Source organism: Monodon monoceros, unplaced genomic scaffold, assembly GCF_005190385.1.
Source record: "Monodon monoceros isolate NGI ecotype Baffin Bay Population unplaced genomic scaffold, NGI_Narwhal_1 Super_Scaffold_22, whole genome shotgun sequence".
NCBI classification, from domain to species: Eukaryota; Metazoa; Chordata; class Mammalia; order Artiodactyla; family Monodontidae; genus Monodon; species Monodon monoceros.
In genome coordinates, this window is record NW_021703779.1 from 32,957,965 (window position 1) to 32,974,723 (window position 16,759).

The 16,759-nt window shown below is 42.5% G+C and overlaps 1 protein-coding gene across 5 annotated transcripts in view; it reads right to left on the reverse strand.

The window, feature by feature from the left end:
* The window catches only part of PRRG1 (proline rich and Gla domain 1), a 266,644-nt gene that overhangs the window by 145,750 nt on the left and 104,135 nt on the right, over positions 1-16,759 (reverse strand). For all 5 annotated transcript variants that reach the window (XM_029241025.1, XM_029241021.1, XM_029241024.1 and 2 more), the window contains exon 2: positions 5,735-5,906. In XM_029241025.1, coding sequence (XP_029096858.1) covers positions 5,735-5,906 — 172 coding nt within the window. The remainder of the gene's footprint in view (positions 1-5,734; positions 5,907-16,759) is intronic.

A 16,759-nucleotide genomic window follows, 5' to 3' on the forward strand; every position in this document is an offset into this window, starting at 1 on the left:
AAAAAAAAAAAAAAAAAAAAAAAAGCAATTAGGATTGGAATTGGTTTGGTAATTGGCAAAGCTGGCTAAAGTGGAGAATTGAAAACTTCATTTTAACATAAAGTTATATGTATATTTATTTATCAGTCTTTTGACTTAAAGCCCGGGGGTCTTCTTTGAGTATGGCTCCATCAATAGATGGTCCCCGTAGTCATTCTTGAATAAACCATATACATAGTAGCAGTAACAGTATTAATAATAACATGTGAACATTTACAATGTGTCATGTACTTTTAGTCCTCCCCGTACCTTTTTGAGGTAGCACTTATTATCATCCTCATTGCACATCTGAGGTTAAGAAAGTTGTTTTTTTTTTGTTTTTTTTTGTTTTTTTGCAGTACGCGGGCCTCTCACTTCTGCGGCCTCTCCCGTTGCTGAGCACAGGCTCCGGACACACAGGCTCAGCGGCCATGGCTCATGGGCTCAGCCGCTCCGCGGCATGTGGGATCTTCCTGGACCGGGGCACAAACCCGTATCCCCTGCATCGGCAGGCGGACTCTCAACCACTGCGCCACCAGGGAAGCCCTAACACTATACCTTTATAACACTTTTACTCTATAGGGGAACAAAATTCGCCACACCAAAATGTATCTCTTTGACATGCGGATTATTTCAAGCTGAAAACCATCAAGACCCAAAAGACTCAGGAAGAATCTCTGACCTTCCACCTCACTACCTAAAAGAATTTAGACAGAAGTCCTGTTCCCAGAATAGAGCTATCACTAGAGGTATCTAAAGAACACAGGCTAGATGTATTGGGGAAACTCAGCAGGGCCTAGAGATCAGGGTCCACTCTGTTTCTGCATCATCTCTGCAAGGCCCAGCAAACATTTGTTTAGCGAACATCTGCTTTTCCATCTCCGTGTGAATTGCCTTCCTCCCCGTTGAAGTTCCAAACCACTGCCCCCAACATCCTCTTTTGTCTTTAGCTGAAGATGGTATTTAAGGTGAGGGCTTCAGACATTCTGGCAAGTTACTCAGTTTTCCTGGGTCTCTCCCATGTCTACATGCTACTAAATTTTTGTTTGATTTTCTGCTGTCAATCTGTCTCATGTCAGGTTAATTCTTAGACCGGCAAGAAGAACTCAGAAGGGTAGAGGAAAAATTTTTCCTCTCTGACGCCTCTTCATTCATTTAGTTGCTTCATGCTCTTCTAATATCACTGTCTCAAATCTTCCATTCTCTCCATTTCTACAGACTGCCTCCTCAGCTAACCAGCTGTTCATGATTTTGTAACGGATTTGCCCTCTATCTCCTTACAAATATCATCAAGTTTTCAGTGCACACATTTTCTAAATTGTAAACAGTGAATGAATGATGGGACTGTGAGCAAATTTTTTCTTTTTGATTTTTTTGGGGCATTTTTTGTATACTTTATATTGTATAAATTCTAGAAAATATGATATATAATATATTAATATACAAGAATATATTAACGTATTATAATTCTAGAAATATATTATAAATTCCAGAAAATATTATGTACGGTATTAAAATAATAAAATAATTTCTTCATAAAATGATTGTGACAGAGATACTGGCTCTTTCAGAAAATAGTTTTTGATCATTTCTGCACAAAAATCCTGTATCGTGTACAGAAATTGCCATCTATTCCTTTATCTTTTGGTTTCTCGCTCCACTTCTCTCCCTCTCTGTATATAGGGATGAAAGGAGCTAAAAAAAAACTGTGTTAAACATTTACTTAGTAAAACAGGAAAGAGGTTAAAGTTCGTTACAATAATACAAAGAACCCCACCAGAGAAACTATGAAAGATCAGCTAAGATATTCTAAGTTAAAAAAAAATTAAAACCCAACTGTAACAATAAAACAAACCATGCACAGTAAGTCCCAAATCTGACGTAGGGAATACTTTTGAAGGGAGAATCAGTAATCAATGGAGAACTTTTCAAGCTTTGGGATTCCTGAATGGATTACACGTAGGCCACTCCCACATGTCAGGGCAGAGAGCCCCAGGAGGGAAAGTTCAAAGCCCAGCCCACCAGCCTCCCTGGGGTTGAAGGACAATCAGCATGAAGGTAGCCCAGCTGCACCAACCCTCAGTGGCAAGCTCTCAGTGCTCCTACCCTCCATATAGGCTGCAGATTACCTTCTTGTATATAAAAGCTACATATCCTATATCTTTTATTGTACAAGAACTACAGACTCCGTATTGCCCTTATAATATAAGAGCAGGCTGCTAAAACTACTGAGAAAAGGGAGCAGAAAGAACATCTTATAGAACACCGCCCTCGTACGCAAATACCAGTCTGTCTATAACTAAAGATGTCACTCTTTACTGTAAGTGGGCCTCTCTGCTCCTTTTGGATCAACTGCATAAATACTTTTCTGAGGTAATCTTGATCCTATCAGTATTCTTGTAATATGCAAGAAGTAGCAACTTTCTTTCCCATTAAGAAGAGAAATGTGGACTTAAAAACCGTATCTTTTTTTTTTTCCCTCTTGTAGCCTCGATTAAAAGGAGAGCGTTGCACATACGGTGCCATGTGTTCACCGTACCATTTCCTCTTCTTGGACACACAGAAAGACAACATTCCCAACCTCCCTTGCAGATGGATTGGGAGCATTTCACTGAGTTCTTGCCAAAGGAATGTAGACAAAAACGGCACGCCGTTTCCAAGTCCGGCTATAAAAAGCCTGTGTGCAAGCAACTCTCTGGCTCTTTCTCTCCCTATAGCAGAGGTCATGCAAGCCACGTGTTTACATGGCAACATCACAAGATGGTGGGAAGCTGGATCCCTGAGTCACTAAATGGACGAGAGCCCCTGCCAACCCACATCAGACTTTGAGGGAGAAAACCTATACTGAAGTCCAATGTCTTTATCTATAATGACTTAGAATCAAGGTCACAGCCTTTGTGTTTACTTCTCACCTTATGTCTTCTGTAATGCCACTTATTCTTCCTTCAAATATCCTTAATTTAGAATATGAATTTCCAAGTAATTATAGTTCTGGTTACTTTTTATTTTACTATCTTTTGAAAATTCTATTTTTAAAATATTTAAATAGCTTATAGAAAAGTTATATTTGGTAGGCTCACTTTTAATAGCTAGGCCGATTATTTTTATTATAATATCCCACTAGCGAAAACACCATAGAAACTTTTACAGTCACAAAGTTCATTTTATAGTTGTCATATTTGAAATCACATAGAGCTATCAGCTTTGCTATCAGTACAGCTGAGTAGCTCTACTAGATCCAACCCTGCCACAGGAAACAATTTAAGATGCTGGGGAAAAAATACCAAAAATAATATAAAACAAACAGTGACTGGGAGGCATAGGAGAATAAACAAAACCAGTAGATCTTGGAGGGAATTTGAAACTCGGAAGAAGGAACAGAGCACAGTACCAGTTTTCCATCCGTTAGACTGAGGAAGAAACAAAGATATCTCTACCTGGAGTGGCTGAAACTCAGAAAATCTGCAGAATTTCTGGCCTGAAGAAATAGAGGATAGAATCCAGGGCAACCACAGCCACTGGAAAGCAAGGGGGTGACAATGGAAAGGAGACAAGAGAGGGGGGTGCATCGATTTCTCTCTACAAATTTTGCTCAATTCTGCGGCTGACCCCTGAACTGCACAGGTGCTAGGGTAGGCTCAAATTAACACAGCTAAATCTAAGAGAGCTGAAATCTGAGATGTTGCCACCTCCGGAGATTCAGACCATGAAGTCTGAAACCAACCAAATGACATACCCGATTTAAAAACAAACAAACAAGCAAAATATCGAAATCAACTCTTCAGGAGACTAGAGCAGAATCCAGAGTCTCCATGATATAACATTCACAACATCCGGGGAAAAATCCAAAATTATACAACAAAACAGGAGAACGTGGCCCAATTTTTAGGAGAAAAGTTAATCAACAGAGATCAACCCTAAGATGACTCAGTTGTCCAAATTATTAAAGGATATTAAAGGAGCTATTTTAATTATGCTCAGGGGAAGTAAATAAAAATACCCTCACAATGAATATACAGACAGGGACTCTCAGCAAAGAAGTATGAACTATAAATAGAACCCAGTGGAAATTCTAGAACTGAAATCAGATAGAGCTGCAGTCCACCTCTCAATTATGAATTACAAAGTAAAATTAATTTTTTATAACATAGCTGTAAACAAAGAAGAGCAAAGAGCATTGCTCAGCACCCAGCTCTAAGTCGTTACTGACTGACAGTGTACCCTGAGAAAAATTCAGGATGAAAAACAGGATGAGGCACTCTGTGCTTTGGAAAAAACAAGCCCTTTAGATAGTTAGACCCATACATAGAAAAGCACTAAAATCATTAACCTGAGATACCTGTTCTTTGCGAATAGCAGTAATCTTCTACCAAGATGCATGCTTGACTGCATAGATTCCCTAGCCAAAAATCATATATAAACTAGGCTTCTTCCTCTTCCTCTTCCTCTTCAGAGCAGTTCCCTCGGAACTACTGAGAGGCTGTCTCCTGGGCAATAGTCCCCAGTAAGGTCTTGACATGTACACACTGCTATAGTTAAAATGGATACCCAACAAGGACCTGCTGTGTAGCACAGGGAACTCTGCTCAATATTTTGTAACAACCTAATTGGGAAAAAAAATTTGAAAAAGAACAGGTACATGTAATATGTATAACTGAATCGCTCTGTTGTACACCTGAAACCAATACAACATTGTTAATCAACTATACCCCAGTATAAAATAAAAAGTTAAAAACAAACACCAAACTCACAACTCTTATATTGTGCATTTTTCTTCAAGTCGACCTATCAACAAAAGGAGCAACCTGCCCCCATCACCCCCTCCACTTTTCTCCAAATTCCTTTTATGAACTAAGCATTGAGAAGAGCCTGAGGGTGTGGGGAGAAAAATATAAGTAAGGAATAATGGATTCACTTCCCTTCCTTAAAGGAGTTTACGGTCTTAGAAATAATTTTGTGAAGCCAAATCTACTCACCTTTATTATGAGGAATGTAACAGAAATAAAAATATCTTTGTTACAAATGATTTATATATTCTAACTGAACTGAGAGTATTGGAAAATAATCCTTTTTGAGACAATATTAAAGTTCTTTGATAGACATAGCTATTTGTCACATCACTTCTATTTTAACGACAGATCATTTCAATAGGCTTCACATTGCAATTCGAGTAACTCCGTGCCATCTCTAGTCCTCAAACTATTCATTACTCTCACTATCTTTCTTCTTTTTAACCTTATCCTTTTGCAACTTTCTGGCAAAACCCGTTGCCCCTTAAGGCCAGTCTTTCACCATTTCTTCCATTAAGAAATCTTCAGTTTGTGGAGAAAAAAATAAACTTAATTACAAAGTAGTCAGTGGGTGGCAAGCGGAAAAACACGGGAGGCCGATGCTAAAGATGCATAAATGTTACAGGAATCGTAGAAGAAAGGAAGAGAGTTTCAAACCATACTCTCAATAGATGAAATATCTTCCTTAAATTATTACTCATATTCTGGAAATACCCTGTGAAACTATATGAAACGTGTTAAACGCTGTCCTAACATTGTATTTTATGCATTCTGAAAAACCACATTGCTTTAAAGGATGAGGAAAAAAACTACAGTGATGCTTAGAAGATGTACATTGCACCACACTGTCGTTTTCTAACATTTCATACTGTGTTACAGGATCTCTTCATGACATATTTATTATGAAATTGACATTTTAATTTTACCTGATGCCAGGCACTGGCATTTTAATCCTGTCAGGCATCTTCTCTTTTCATGTGATGATCTCAGTGAATGCTCTGCTTTGTTCTTTTCTTTTGTTTTCAATTCCATTTCAAAACATACAGTGTGAATGCTTTTTCTTCCTTTGTTCACAAATATTTCACAGCCCCCCAGTACCTAAAAAGGAGAGTAGATAAAACACATACTGATGTTGTAGTGAAGGTAATGTTATTGTAATTTTAAAAGACAACATTCACAAAGCGCAAAAAATTTTTAAAAGAAGAGGAAAGCATTACAAAATAACAAACAAGCAAAAAAGACAACATTTGTTGATAACACGATCCCTCTATCTCTGCCCACTTTCTCCCCTGGCTGATATTTTTAAAAGTCCACAGGAGATCTTCATATGGCTTCTTGGATTTTATTCTTTTTACAATTCTCAGAACAAAGAATAATTGTGCCCCAAGGCTAAAGGAACAATGACATTTCTGCTTACTTTTCTTCAAAAGTGAACTATTGTTTCTGCTGTGTGCATTCACTGCCTTCCTGATTCTCTTCCAGAGCTTCTTACTGTGTAAAATGTTTGTTGCGGGCTGATGTATTGAAATCAAGGATTGCAAATATATTTGGAGTTTTATTTATCTGGTCAGAACAGGGGCAAGACATCATCTTTCTGATGAAACACATGTACTTAGCACTGCTTTTCAAACTAAAGCCTGTGGTTATAAAATGCCTGTAGAAAATAGCTGTGCTGAAGGGTTTCCAAGACCATCCCCACCTTCAGATTCACTAGAAGGACTCACGGGACTCAGCATATAGTGGCACACATGGCTAAGATGTATTACGGCGATACAGTATGGATATACAGCCAGATCACGAGGGAAAAAGACACAAGCAGAATCTAGAGGAATCCACATGCAGGCTTTCTTTTAGTCTCTTCCAGTTACTAAACCAAATTTGGGTCCGTGTGCCCACCGAGCAGCAAAGCCAGTCTACTGACACCAGGTGTGGTAAAGGAAAGTACAGCATTTATTTGCGGGACGCCAAGCAAGGAGAATGGGCAGCTCATGCTCAAAAGACCAGAACTCCTTGGTGGCTTCAGGGGAGGGTTTTTGAAGGCAACATTTGGGGGGAGGGCTGCAGGATGCAAGACTTTCTTCTGATTGGTTGGTGGTGAGGTAACAGGGTGATGTTTCAGTAATCTTAATCAATCATCAAACTTCTGGTTCCAATCAGTCTCAGGTCTACTTGCTTGTGGTCAGCGTGTAGTCACCCTCCTTCACCTGGGTGGGGAGTCTTAGTTTGTGCAGAACAACTCAAAGATGTACGTCAGATTATTATGTGGCTCTCTTGAGGAGGAACTAAGACTCTGTTTTATTGCTGAACTACTGTTTAAGCTGTCATTACTTTTCTTGCTTGATTGCTCCTCCTTTGTTTCTGCATTCCCTCACATCCCCAATGAGCAAATGTTTGAGTCTGCTCTTTGGAACTCACGAAGGGTCTAGGAGACTAAAGCCTTTTTCTACAGACAAGAAACGGGGGACACAGAGGCGCTTTTCCACCAGGGAGGGCCCACACGGTCCTACTTGGTTTCATTCCTCCCATGAGGGGTCACTCAGAGCGCACTCTTCCCCCAGCAACAAAAATGCAGCAACACGTGTGTGATGTTACTGCCCTGGGACGCCCATTAGAGACTTAGCATTTGGGCTTTTCATTGGGGGCTGGCCACGTAGGTCCCCTCTGTCAACCATACATCAAAACTCCCCCCAGAAGGAAAGCAGAGTTCAGCAGGCACTACACTGCACAAACCACTTAGACACAGTGAGTCACCCTTATCAGTTCTGGGACTGGTGGGAACCCTCCCAAAACCCAAGTTCCCAGATGCCAGGCAAGGTCCAACCTTACTAACAGACCATTCTTCCGAAAGCAGTCTCAGGCATGTTATCTTAACTCTTTTCTGCATAGTAGCTAACCAAGCTAGCCTTGCAAATAGAACATTTTTGAACACCAGCAATCTACCTAAAAATAAATGCCCTTTATACTGTAGCCTGCCTACCACAGCAAAGTTACTGTAATAGCAATTTATTTTCTGGTTACAAATATAGATGTTCCAGTGTAATTTATCAGCTTTTCTTTATGAAGGAAATGTAAACTGAAAAGCCACAATAAAAAACAAGTGCTCTTACATTCTTCCGTCCACGGTCTCATTAACCAGCTTGTCAAGGTATTCAATTAACAGGATGTTGGAATTAATCGGAGTTAAAATGTGATTTCTCTCTGATCCTGCTGAAAACTAAAAGCCTATTATGACACGTCTGGCCACTCTAAGTCTCTTGGCAGGCCTGGAGGTTCATGTGTTAATAGGTGAGTTGGAGTTAATGCACATTCCTTGCTGTTCATCTCTACTTTTACTAAAGAAGCCTTTGACATACCTACCAGTTTAACCCAATTTTTTAAATAGTTGTCTTTCCTTTAATATTAAGAATTCGGCTGCTTATCTATAAGCACAACTGTTTTTTCATCCGTTTAGCCTACAAAAGCCTGCTACTCCCTACTTATATACTTTAAACATAGATATCATTGTATTGGACCCATTCTACCTGTGTGGGTAGGTGATCATTATGCTTTTGGGTAAATTATACCTACTCTTAACTCACTGGGATGTATTTTTATCTGGCCCTAAGTAATCCTGTTTTTGTTTTATATATTCAGGGATTCCATGTGGATAAGTTCAGTTGGATAATCAAAATGGTCTTACTTCACTTTGGGGGGGCTTGGTCAGCGCCTGAGCATAGCGTGGTATTAAGAGCACCGACTCTGGTGCCCAGGGAGACTAGGATTTGCATGCTCTCTCTGCCACTTACTGTGTCACCCTGGTTAAGTCTCTTAGCCTCTCCTCAATCTCCAAAATTGTAAAATGGGGGCGGGGGGGGATAATAGCACCTCCTTCTGAGCATTGAAGGGATTAAATAAGTATATAAAACAGTAACTTAAGATACTGTTTATTATTATTCTCATTTCATGGCTGTGGATAATTCAGAGTTGGCTTTAAATGCAAACACTGAATTATACAGCTGGAATTACCAAGGTTAACTTAAAAGGAAAAAGACTGTAGTCCATGTTTACAACCTAGTAAACTTGATAGACTTTCTCAAAAATATATTTCCTTAGTTAAATTTTAAGTAGTTTCTTTGAATTAAAGCAATTGGAATACATATATGCATACACTGAACACCAGGAACAAAAGACATTACAGAAAAATATACTTTAGGAATTATATATCTACAAATGTAGGATAATACAAATAAGTCAGGGAGAGAAATTCCACTTATCTCTCTATTGTTCTAAAATGGGAATGAGACTGATCTTTTTATGCAGTTCTTTCTTAGACAATTGAAGTGTTTGAAAATTGTATCATTCTGCTTATGGTGATGGTTTTGAAAAAGTATACTAATCATGTAAATATTACATGAAGGACTTCCCTGGTGCTCCAGTGGTTAAGGCTCCATGCTCCCGACGCAGGGGCACGGGTTTGATCCCTGGTCGAAGAACTGAGATCCCGCGTGCCACACAGTGCGGCCAAAAATAAAGGGAGTTAAGACTGAAAAAACTGACTTGGTATAATTTGCACCTGGGGTTGAGATGATTCACTTCAGGTTCATTTGTGTCCTTATACTGTTAAATACGAAATATTTTTCATTATTTCTTTTGAAGCAATAGTTTACAATGTTTATAGTTTTTAGGATATTGCTTCAAAGATTAAATGTACCCTGTGGGGCTTCCCTGGTGGCGCAGTGGTTGAGAGTCCGCCTGCCGATGCAGGGGACACGGGTTCGTGCCCCGGTCCGGGAAGATCCCACGTGCCGCGGAGCGGCTGGGCCCGTGAGCCATGGCCGCTGAGCCTGCGCGTCCAGAGCCTGTGCTCTGCAACGGGAGAGGCCCGCGTACCACAAGAAAAAAAAAAAAAAAATGTACCCTGTGGAAGTTAAGCATAGACAGCTGACTTGCTTTAGCCAAAGGACTGTGAGGAGAAGTGGCTGATTTCTGGGCTGCAGCTTTAAGAGCGAGTACATGATTTGCCTCGTGACTGTTTTCTTTTTCTTGTTTATCCTATTTTAAGCTTTACTTTTCTTTTTTCTTTTTAATATTTCTTTTATCTATTTATTTATTTGGCTGCACCGGGCCTTAGTGCAGTGCGGCACATGGGATCCTCCTTGTGGCGGGCGGGATCTTTAGTTGCAGCATGCGTGCGGGATCTTTAGTTGCAGCATGCGTGCGGGCTCTCAGTTGCAGCGTGTGGGATCAAACCCGGGCCCCCTGCATTGGGAGCCCGGAGTCTTATCCACTGGACCCCCAGGGAAGTCCCTCGTGACCTTCTTCATGTGCCATGGTTACAACATGGCAACCCTCCAGATGCTGGCTGCCCTTCCAGCCCAAGTCGGCCAGAGAAGAGAGCTATGGAGGAGGGACCCAGCTTCACCAGGACAGACTGGTTATGTGAGCAAGGAATAAGCCCTTGTTATCATACATTCTTACAATGCTGGGCTTCCCTGCACAAGACGTTGCCTATTCTGACTGACACGGTCTGTACGTTATGTTGGAATGATTTAAAATTTGTTTGTGCTAGTTTCTACTGTTTACATTTCTAGATGCTAAAAGGCCACATTTTCAGGTCATTAAAGTAATTCTTTGCTATTCTTTCACTCTCCTACCATTTCATTCAGGAACTCTCGGTCAGTCAGAGAAGACAAGGAGGTACTATGAATGCAGATGGGATGTGGCCTATGGGGAACTATTTCACCCCCAATCCATGGCGTCTGTCTTCTCCCCTAGTTATGGCCACCAGGCACGTGGTACATACTGGGTGAAGGACGGGAAGTGTGAGAAGTAAGAGACCCAGGGCAGGGCAAACAGCCACCACAACAGCAATAAGAATTTTCATACTTGCTGTGCGCCTGTTCTATGTGAGGCGTGGTTGTAAGCACTTGCCACTTATGAACCATTCAGCCCTTAAAGTCACCCAGTGAGGTAAGAACTATTATATCTGTATGTTGCAGATGAGACGCTGAGGCGCTAAGTGACTTGCCCAAGCTTACAGAGTTTGGAAATGGCAGAGCTGGGGGGCAGGCAGCTCTCAAGGAACAAGTTTCAGGAGTTGCTACTTGGGTATGTCAAAACTTGAAGACAAAACATCAAGAAAAGCCATTTCTTTTGGTCATGGAGCTTCCAGGCCAACCAAAAAACAAAACAGAGGAAAACAAAAGCCAAAGCATACCGTCTCAGTGAAAAGGGAGTCAATCAGCATTTAGCAAAGAAAGAAAAAGAGGACAAAAGCCTCAATTCCTTTAACACGGCCCACGCCTCTCTTTATGAAGCCAGGCTGATGTCTGAGTTCAACCGTGTCCTTGACCTTTTCCACTCCCTCCGCCTCAAGCATTTACTCACAATAAATTCTTTCACTCTCTGATGGTCTGGGCAACTTGCCAGCCCCACATCCAAGTTCAATCAAAGGAGAAGCTCACTGTAGAGAGCCAGGGCTCACTGTTGCTGTTTAGACCCTTACTTTTATTCAGCACCAGCCATCTAGCAGCCAAATTGGTAACAGGGCCCTCCACACCCTGGGTCGTGAGTGAAAAGCTGACAGACCTGAAGGGCTTCAGTTGAACGACTTAGGAATACCTTCAGCTCAGGTTGGAACCGTGACGTGATCACTCTTTCCTCCGTGGCTTTCACCAGGACCAGAGAAACGCTGAACTTGATCAGAATCTCTTGGGGAATGTTTTTCAAATTTTAAATATTCTTTCCCCTGGGCACTAAGTATAGCCCTAGATTACTGAAGTTGGAAAATGTTCCCAGAGGTTCCGGGCAACAAAAACTCCCGTTCTAGAGGAAATGTTCAAATATGATGTTAAGGAACTGCGTCTTGCGTATAAATTTCTAGAGGAAATAATTCTGTGCTCACGTCTTCTCAGAAAATCACTAACACGGTGTTATGCATGAAAGGTAACTGAGAGTGTCCGTGATATTTTAACCTTACACCCTTACCTCCTGCAGATAATGTGTCTCTTTCCGTTTCTTGTGCAGTGTGATGGCTAAACAGAAGGGGACCCCAACCAGGGAGCAAACCCCTTTCCTTTCTCTCCATTATCTTGAGAGCAGCCTAATCTTCAGAAAGGGGAACCTCTTGGAATCCCTTTGAAATCACTGTTGGACTCCTTCCAGCCTGCATCAGAATCACCTGGAGGGCATGTTAAAACACGGACACCTGGGCCCTAGCCCTAGCGTTTCTGATTCAATAGGTCGGGAATGGGGCCCAAGAACTGACGCTTCTAACAAGTTCCCAGGTGACGCTGATTGGTCTAGGACTCACACTTGGAGAACCACCGCCTTTGACCTATCCTAGCTCCAGAGAGGAGTTACTGCGGCAGTTTCAGAATCATCACCCACATGTCCCTTGTCACAATTCACATCTATCTGGTGGGCCTCAGTTCCGTGGGATCCTCCCACCTCCACTTCCCGGGTGCACCGTTTTTCTTTTTATTTTATTTTTTTATTTATTTTGCTGTACGCGGGCCTCTCCCGTTGCGGAGCACAGGCTCCGGACGCGCAGGCTCAGCGGCCAGGGCTCACGGGCCCAGCCGCTCCGCGGCATGTGGGATCTTCCCGGACCGGGGCACGAACCCGCGTCCCCTGCATCGGCAGGCGGACTCTCAACCACTGCGCCACCAGGGAAGCCCCCGGGTGCACCGTTTTGATAATTATGCTCCCGTGCTGGAGTTTTCTAAGCCCTGTGCACATCCTCCTACCCGTTTCCCCTGCCTGGGAAATCAGAGACTTGGAGACATACTGTTGACATCGAATTTTGGTATTTACTGAACACTCTGCTGGTAGGAAGGAATGAAGCTACTGAGTACCAGCCAGAAGCCGGAGGACTCTCACAAATCAGTTCTCACCAAATGAGTCTACTTTTTAAGTCCAGCCCAAGATTCTGCCCACCCATTTTACCACCTTCGCAGGCATCATTTGGGGAGCTGCAGGGCAGGGAGACCCTCATACTCACAAGTAAAAACACCTCAAGTGCCTGACAGTAAACATTTTGAAGCGAGATTCAAATATACATTTTCAAAAGCAGGAGGAGTGTGACAGGCAGAATTCTTAAAGGTGACTCCCCCAAGAGTCCCCTTTCCTGCTTATTCAACCCAGTACTAAGCTAGGTGCTGCTGTGAAGGGGCTTTGCAGATGTAATTCATCTGTTTCTTACAGTTCTTACAGTTTATTACAATTACCAGTTCATCAATAACTGATGAACAGCGATTAATCAGTTAACCTTATAATAGGGAGAATATTCTGGGTTATCTATGTGGGCCCTTTAGAAACAAATGAATCCAGAGAAACAAAAGAGGAAGGCTGAAAAGTGAGTCAGAGAGATGCAGCAGCAGAGGAGAATGGAGGAGAGATGCTAGGGAGGAACAGGTCAGGGAGATTCCAATTGGGAGAGGAAGTCGACCACCTCTTGCTGGCTTTGAAGGTAAAAAGGGACCACAAACCAAGGAATGTGGGCAGCTTCCAGGAGCTGTAAACGACTCCCAGACAACAGCCGGCAAGGAAATGGGGGCGTCAGTCCTAAAGCAGCATGGAACTGAATCCCGCTAAAAACCTGAATGTGCCTAGCAGGGGAATAGCTCTCAGAGCCTCCACGTAAGTGCCCAGGCCAGCCAATGCCTTGATTTCAGCTTTGTGGGACCCAGAGTAGAAAAACCCGCTGATCCAACCCATATTTTTGACCTGCAGAAACGTGAGATGATAAATTTGTGTTGTTTTGAGCTGCTAAAAGCTTGTGGGCAGCTGCTAGGTCAGCAACAGAAAACTAATACAGGGAATAAGAGAAATCAAGGTGAAAGATATATTAAAAAAGATATTCAAGAATATATTTTGAAACAAGGGAAAGTCACAGATTAACAAGGCAAATAGAAGGGGAGCCACAGTCTTCATTAAGAAAAGGATGATTTTGAATATACGTAAAGACTTCACAGAGTTCATTCAAGAGAGTAAAGCATTAAGGATCCTGTTTTTCTTTCTTTCTTTTTTTTTTTTTTTTTTTTTTTTTTTGATGTGGACCATTTTAAAAGTCTTTATTGAGGGCTTCCCTGGTGGCGCAGTGGTTAAGAATCCGCCCACCAGGGCAGGAGACACGGGTTCCAGCCCTGGTCCGGGAAGATCCCACATGCCGCGGAGTGGCTAGGCCCGTGAGCCATGGCCGATGAGCCTGCACGTCCGGAGCCTGTGCTCCGCAACGGGAGAGGCCACAACAGTGAGAGGCCCGCGTACCCCCCCCCCAAAAAAAACCCCAAATAACCAAAAAACCCTAGCAGATACATTGTCCATAAACTGAAATGAAAAAAACAAATAAATAAAGATATAGTTACTGAGCCTCTCCTCTGTGTACAGTGACCATAAATCTAATCATTAACACTTTGCACAGCGAAGGGAGTGCCGTTAATAATCACACCAGGACCTCAGGCATAACTGGAACGGTCCTGGCAAACCATTAATGGATGCTCAACCTGGCTATATTCCAAGTGCTATTCCAGGGGCTTGGACTAGAGCAGTGAATATCATATCAAGGTAAAAATCAATGCCTTCTTGGAGCTTACGTTGTACACAGTAGGAAAGACAGATGATACAACCATCAAGAAAGATAATCTAGAATGTTAAATGATGACAGAGGGCTATGGGACAATGAAAGCAGAGATGAGAAAAGTTAGGTATATATGTGTGAGTGCGGTGTCTGGAGGGTGCTAATTAAAATGTAGCAGTCAGGGTAAGCCTCCGTGAGAAGATGACTTCTAAGCAGAGATTTGTGGAAGATGAGGGAGGGTGCCTTGAGGAAATCCGGGGGAAGAGAATTCCAGGCAGAAGAGACAGCAAATGCAAGGGACCAGAGGAGGGTATGGGCTTGGTGTGTCCTAGGCCCAGCAAGAAGACCAGTGTGGTCCAAGTGGATGGAGCGAGGGGGGTGGAGAATAATAGAAGAGGCTGGAGAGGTAAGAGGCGGGCATGGGTCCGATCGAGGAGGGCTTTGGGAGCCATTGTGAAGACTCTGTCCTTCCTCTGAGTGAAATGAGAACCCAGGGGAACGTGCGAAGCCGTGGAGTGACGTGATCTGATTCCGGTTTCAACAGGGTCCCTCAGCCTGCTGTGTGGGCGCCAGGACGAAGGCAGTAAGACTAGTGTCTTATTCACTTGGATAACAAAGTAACAAACCTCATAAGCCCTCATAGGCCCTGGCACGTGTGGCCCCTCCCTCGGCCCCCACAAGCCATCAGCTCCCATTGGAGGCCCCCTCCTGCCAGTTCATCATGCTGTGAACAGAAAGCTACAGCTCTCTGACAACTGGCAAGGCTCAGTATCAGACATGAACCAAAGCTACAAATACGTTTGTAAAATATAAATGAAGAACAAACATGGTTAACCACCCTGATAACTGATCCTCATGGGGGATACCTGCTCTTGAAATTAACATTTCCCTAGAATCGCAATGCAAAATATGTAAGCATCCCAGGGTATGTGCTAAGCCAAGCAGAAAACATTATGACTGAATCTTTCTTTTGTTTCAGCGAGAAGGAGAAGCGTGACCTCTCATTCAGCCTCTCACACAGTGACAGAAGCTGCTCGAAGCCGCCCACAGCCAGGGGAAACACAAGAAACATAGCTATTAACTCTAACTTAATTTGCTGTTGACAAGGAGGAAGATTTTTCCTGAAACGTGAAGTTCTGAGACAGAAGCGAAATTAAGATCTGTCAGGATCCTGCCGCCATCCCCTCCTGCACTGTGATGGAAATGGAGCCCTGGATGCTACCCTATCATGCAGGTGTGGAAAAATGATCCTCACTTCTCGGGCGAGAAAAGAAGAAAAAAAAAAAGCTAAACAAATTCAGGCAGAAAAGAAGTTAATAAACAATCATTTCAAACGTTTGGCTTGTATCCAATGCTCACAGCATTCCACATTTTCTGCTGTACTCATTTTCCTCACTGTTCTAAATAATGACCACCATAGAATTCTCTGGTTTCCTGAACCGAGAGCCATGCGTCTGAGAAGCTTTATTTCAAAGGCAGCTTTTGTCTTTTGTCCTGCAGTCATTCAACTATAAAAATCATCCTGTCCTTTTTCTGTAGTAAGAACCTGCAACCTCTGGGCAGGGGGTATATGGGAAAAGTCTGTACCTTCCTCAATTTTTCTGCGAACCTAAAACTGCTCTAAAAAAATGGTCTTAAAAGAAAAATCCTCACACAATCCAAAAAGAAGACTATGCATCCACCAACTACAACTCAACCCTACAATATTTCCCTGGGCCTTTTCAATCAAAGAGTCACATTTTATCCACACTTTCACATTTTGGGGCACAGAGTATCATGTTGATTCTAAATTTCTACAAGGCACAGTAAAGGGTGTCAACCAAAAAAATAATAATAATGCAGGAGGCTGCAGATAAGAAAAGTGTTTATCTGGGATCCTAAGAATTGCAATTTGGGAGACCCCCACATTCGGGTAACCCCTAAAGAATGCTCTGGGGAAGAGAAAGAGTCAGGGGCTTATAGAGACAAAAAGCCACATGATGGATGGTTAAAAGTTGCCTGGAGAGAGAGAACGGTGACTGACTCTGACTTGAGTCAGAAAATATCTGTCCTTAAGGAACACAAGTTGTTTTAGGGTAGGGGTCCGATAATAGATAGACTGTCACGAGTTACTTTAGGGTCACGGTCAGATAAGTATCTTGAGTTTCTGGCCGGTGTTCTGGGAGGCTTCATCAGGTCCAAAGATCAGATTCCATCCAGGCTGAGACATGCATAAGTCACACTTCCTTAATGGCCTCCCAGCTCCATTTTAGAGAGCTCTCTTAGCAATAGTGACTCCATCTTGATTTTCATTTCACTTAAGGTCCTAGAAGTTGTTATCCATTTGGTTTAGAAGACCGTTTTGTGTGTGTGTGTGTGTGTGTGTGTGTGTGTGTGTGTGTGTGTGTGTGTG